At 39.9% G+C, this 2819-nt stretch overlaps 1 protein-coding gene across 1 annotated transcript; it reads right to left on the minus strand.

Annotated features, from left to right (window-relative positions):
• Nucleotides 1-1481: 1481 nt before the first annotated feature.
• OXGR1 (oxoglutarate receptor 1) lies at nt 1482-2495 on the minus strand. The gene has a single exon (XM_065896293.1). It carries the CDS (start codon nt 2493-2495, stop codon nt 1482-1484), a length of 1014 nt encoding a protein of 337 aa, XP_065752365.1.
• Nucleotides 2496-2819: the final 324 nt, after the last annotated feature.

Below are 2819 nucleotides of genomic sequence, written 5' to 3' on the forward strand. Positions count from 1 at the left end.
TTGCGGCCAAAAAGAAGAAAGAAAAGAAAGCCCAGGAAAAGGTGGCTCAGAAGGTAGTAGGTAGAGAGAATGCCATCATCCAGAGAAGTTCATGCACAGAGCCGCTGGCTTTCCTCTTTCTCCTCCACACGCCTGGGGTCTCCTGACCCCAAGCATCCTCACTTAGGTCTAAGTCAGATGTTAAGTCCTAGAAAAGCCTGAAAATCATGAAGAGTTCCTATGGTACCCTTTTCTTTGTTTAAATCATCTCTTCCGGCCTTATTCCATAACTGATTCTTAAAATTATTTTTGTTCTGTAAACATGGAGAACATAAGCTTCCAGTTAAGTATAATAGCGGTAAAGCTACATTTTCAGAGAAAACTATTACCAGCCTATTCAGTGATTTTAAATTAGTTTATTAATTGTATCAACATATTTACCAGGGTTTTGAATATCCACACTAGGCATTTTCTCAAATATTTACATTTAATGATAATTAAATACACACAGTTCAAAAATAGCTTTAGCTGTTATAATAGAGAACATATTTTCAAGAGAGGCACAAAAGAGAAGGTATCTAAAGAGAATTAGTGTTTCCTGGAATATTTTCCCACAGAAATCAAAACAATGTTAGATTTTATTTAATACCCAATAAATACATGAAAAGTACTTCTGTTCCCCTAAAAGTGCTCCTTCCTTCCCCAGGACATGTTGATAATTACTAGTACAACTTGATCATTTTTATAAATTCAATAACAATTTTTAAAATGATCTACAACAATAAAGACATAATTCCCCTATTTGGGAATTATGTATGGACATCGATTATGTCCATACATAATTATGTATGGACAGCTATTTGTATGGACATCTTTGAATTGTCTCAAGGGTATTGTAACTGGGTTGCTTTCATCTACACAACCGACTAAAGCCTAGTGAAAAACACAGTTTAATAACAAAGCAAAGTTTGAAAAAAAATTAAAGACATGAAATTTTTTTAAAAGCGAATATTGAAAAATATACAAATAATGCCTTGAGTAGTGTAGGGCCTCAATACAAATAGACCTGTGTATAAAGAAGCAAGAAACTGTGAATGAAGAGATTGGCTTTCTCTTGTTGTGGCATTAAATACTGAGAGATTTAGGGCAAGGAGGTGAACATCAATTTATATATATATATATATATATATATATATATATATATATATATATATACACTATATATAATTTTATAAATTGATATATATAAAGTTGGTGAGACTAGATTTCCTCCCACAGTTCCAATTCTGCATCTGAATTCTTTACTGATATGCATGTATCAGTATTGAGGATCTCAATAGACAGGTTGCAAAGAACTCACAGCAGCCCTGCCCTGGCTCCGGCACGTCATTACTTGAGTACACAGTATGTCCTAAGAGTTCCACCGAGGGAGATAGTCTGGACTTCGTAGAAGTTATAGGTAAAATACCAGCATTTCTTTTTGGCTGAGCATGTGAAACGTTTCAAGGGTTGTTTGAGTGACTGACTTTCTTCCCTTGCTCTAGGTCCCCACCTGCTTTGCATCTCACCATCGAGCAGACGGCCTGCTGGAAGTTGTTGCTGACCACCACATACAGTAAGAGGTTGCCAAAGGTGTTCAGGGCAGCCAGCGGTCTAGAAACGATGTACGCCTCATGGATCTGATTCTCAATGGAGCAGCTGATGGAAAGCAGGCGAGATTCAATCCGAATGACCCTCAAGATATGGAAAGGCAAAAAGCATATATAAAACACGAGGAGCAGCAGAACGGTTAGCCTTCGAGCTTTCTGCTTAAGGCAGCTGTGCGTCTGAGGTCCTTGTGTTAGGGTGTAGATAATCATCGTATAGCAAAGTGTCACGATCACCAAGGGGAGGCAGAAGGTGGTCGCGGTCAAAATTAGATTGTACCATTTGATGGTCGTGAGGTCATCTGAACTGGTGAGGTCGAGGCAGGCGGATCTGTTGGTCCTGGTGGTTGATGTGATCAGAAAGGTTATGGGCATGACGGCCACCAGTGAAATGGTCCACACCACCCCACAGGCCACCACGGCCCATCGAGTTTTATGGATGGAAAAGCAGCTCATCGGGTGAATAATGACAAAGTAGCGGAAGATGCTGAAACAGGTGAGAAAGAGGATGCTGCTATACAGGTTAAAATGGAAGCCGAAGCGGATAAACTTGCACATGAAATCCCCAAAGATCCAGTTTTCTCCGCTGGCGTAGTAGTGAATCAGGAAGGGCAGGCTGGTGAGGTACAGCAGGTCCGTGCAGGCCAGGTTCAGCATGATTATGGTACTGCTTCTCCAGGGCCGCATCTTGAAGATGTACGTGGAAATTGCTACTGCGTTCCCGGGAAAGCCCACCAGGAAGATGATGCTATAAATAACTGGGAGGTAGTGCGTCTTGAGTGGGATCTTTTCATCAGTGCAGTTTCCAAGAGCAGCTGCATAATTGGGGAAATCAGAAGCATTTGCAAAATCATCTAGTGGCTCATTCATGGTTGTCTCCTTTCATTTTGCAAGAAAACAAGAGAGTGCAGTTTGGCCATACGAATCGAGAGAAAGTAACTCGCTGATAAAGGGAAATAGAAAACATTAACGGTAGGGTAATGAAAACAATGATCCACTTTTCAATGAAAATTGCCCTAATAGCCTAAATTTGCCACTCTTTCTCTTTAATCTCCAAAGAGACCCTGAGGAAGAAATTGAATTTCAAAGAAAATGACTGTAAGGCAAGTTACTAAAGACGTCTAACAATAATATAGAAGTTAAATACTATGAGAAGTAAAATGAAGGACTGGGGTGGAAAACCCGACGTTGTAG

Source organism: Phocoena phocoena, chromosome 18, assembly GCF_963924675.1.
Source record: "Phocoena phocoena chromosome 18, mPhoPho1.1, whole genome shotgun sequence".
Taxonomy (NCBI): Eukaryota; Metazoa; Chordata; class Mammalia; order Artiodactyla; family Phocoenidae; genus Phocoena; species Phocoena phocoena.

Coding starts and splice junctions, on each gene's coding strand:
- OXGR1 (XM_065896293.1), bottom strand. CDS start 2,495: ATGAATGAGCCACTAGATGATTTTGCAAATGCTTCTGATTTCCCCAAT.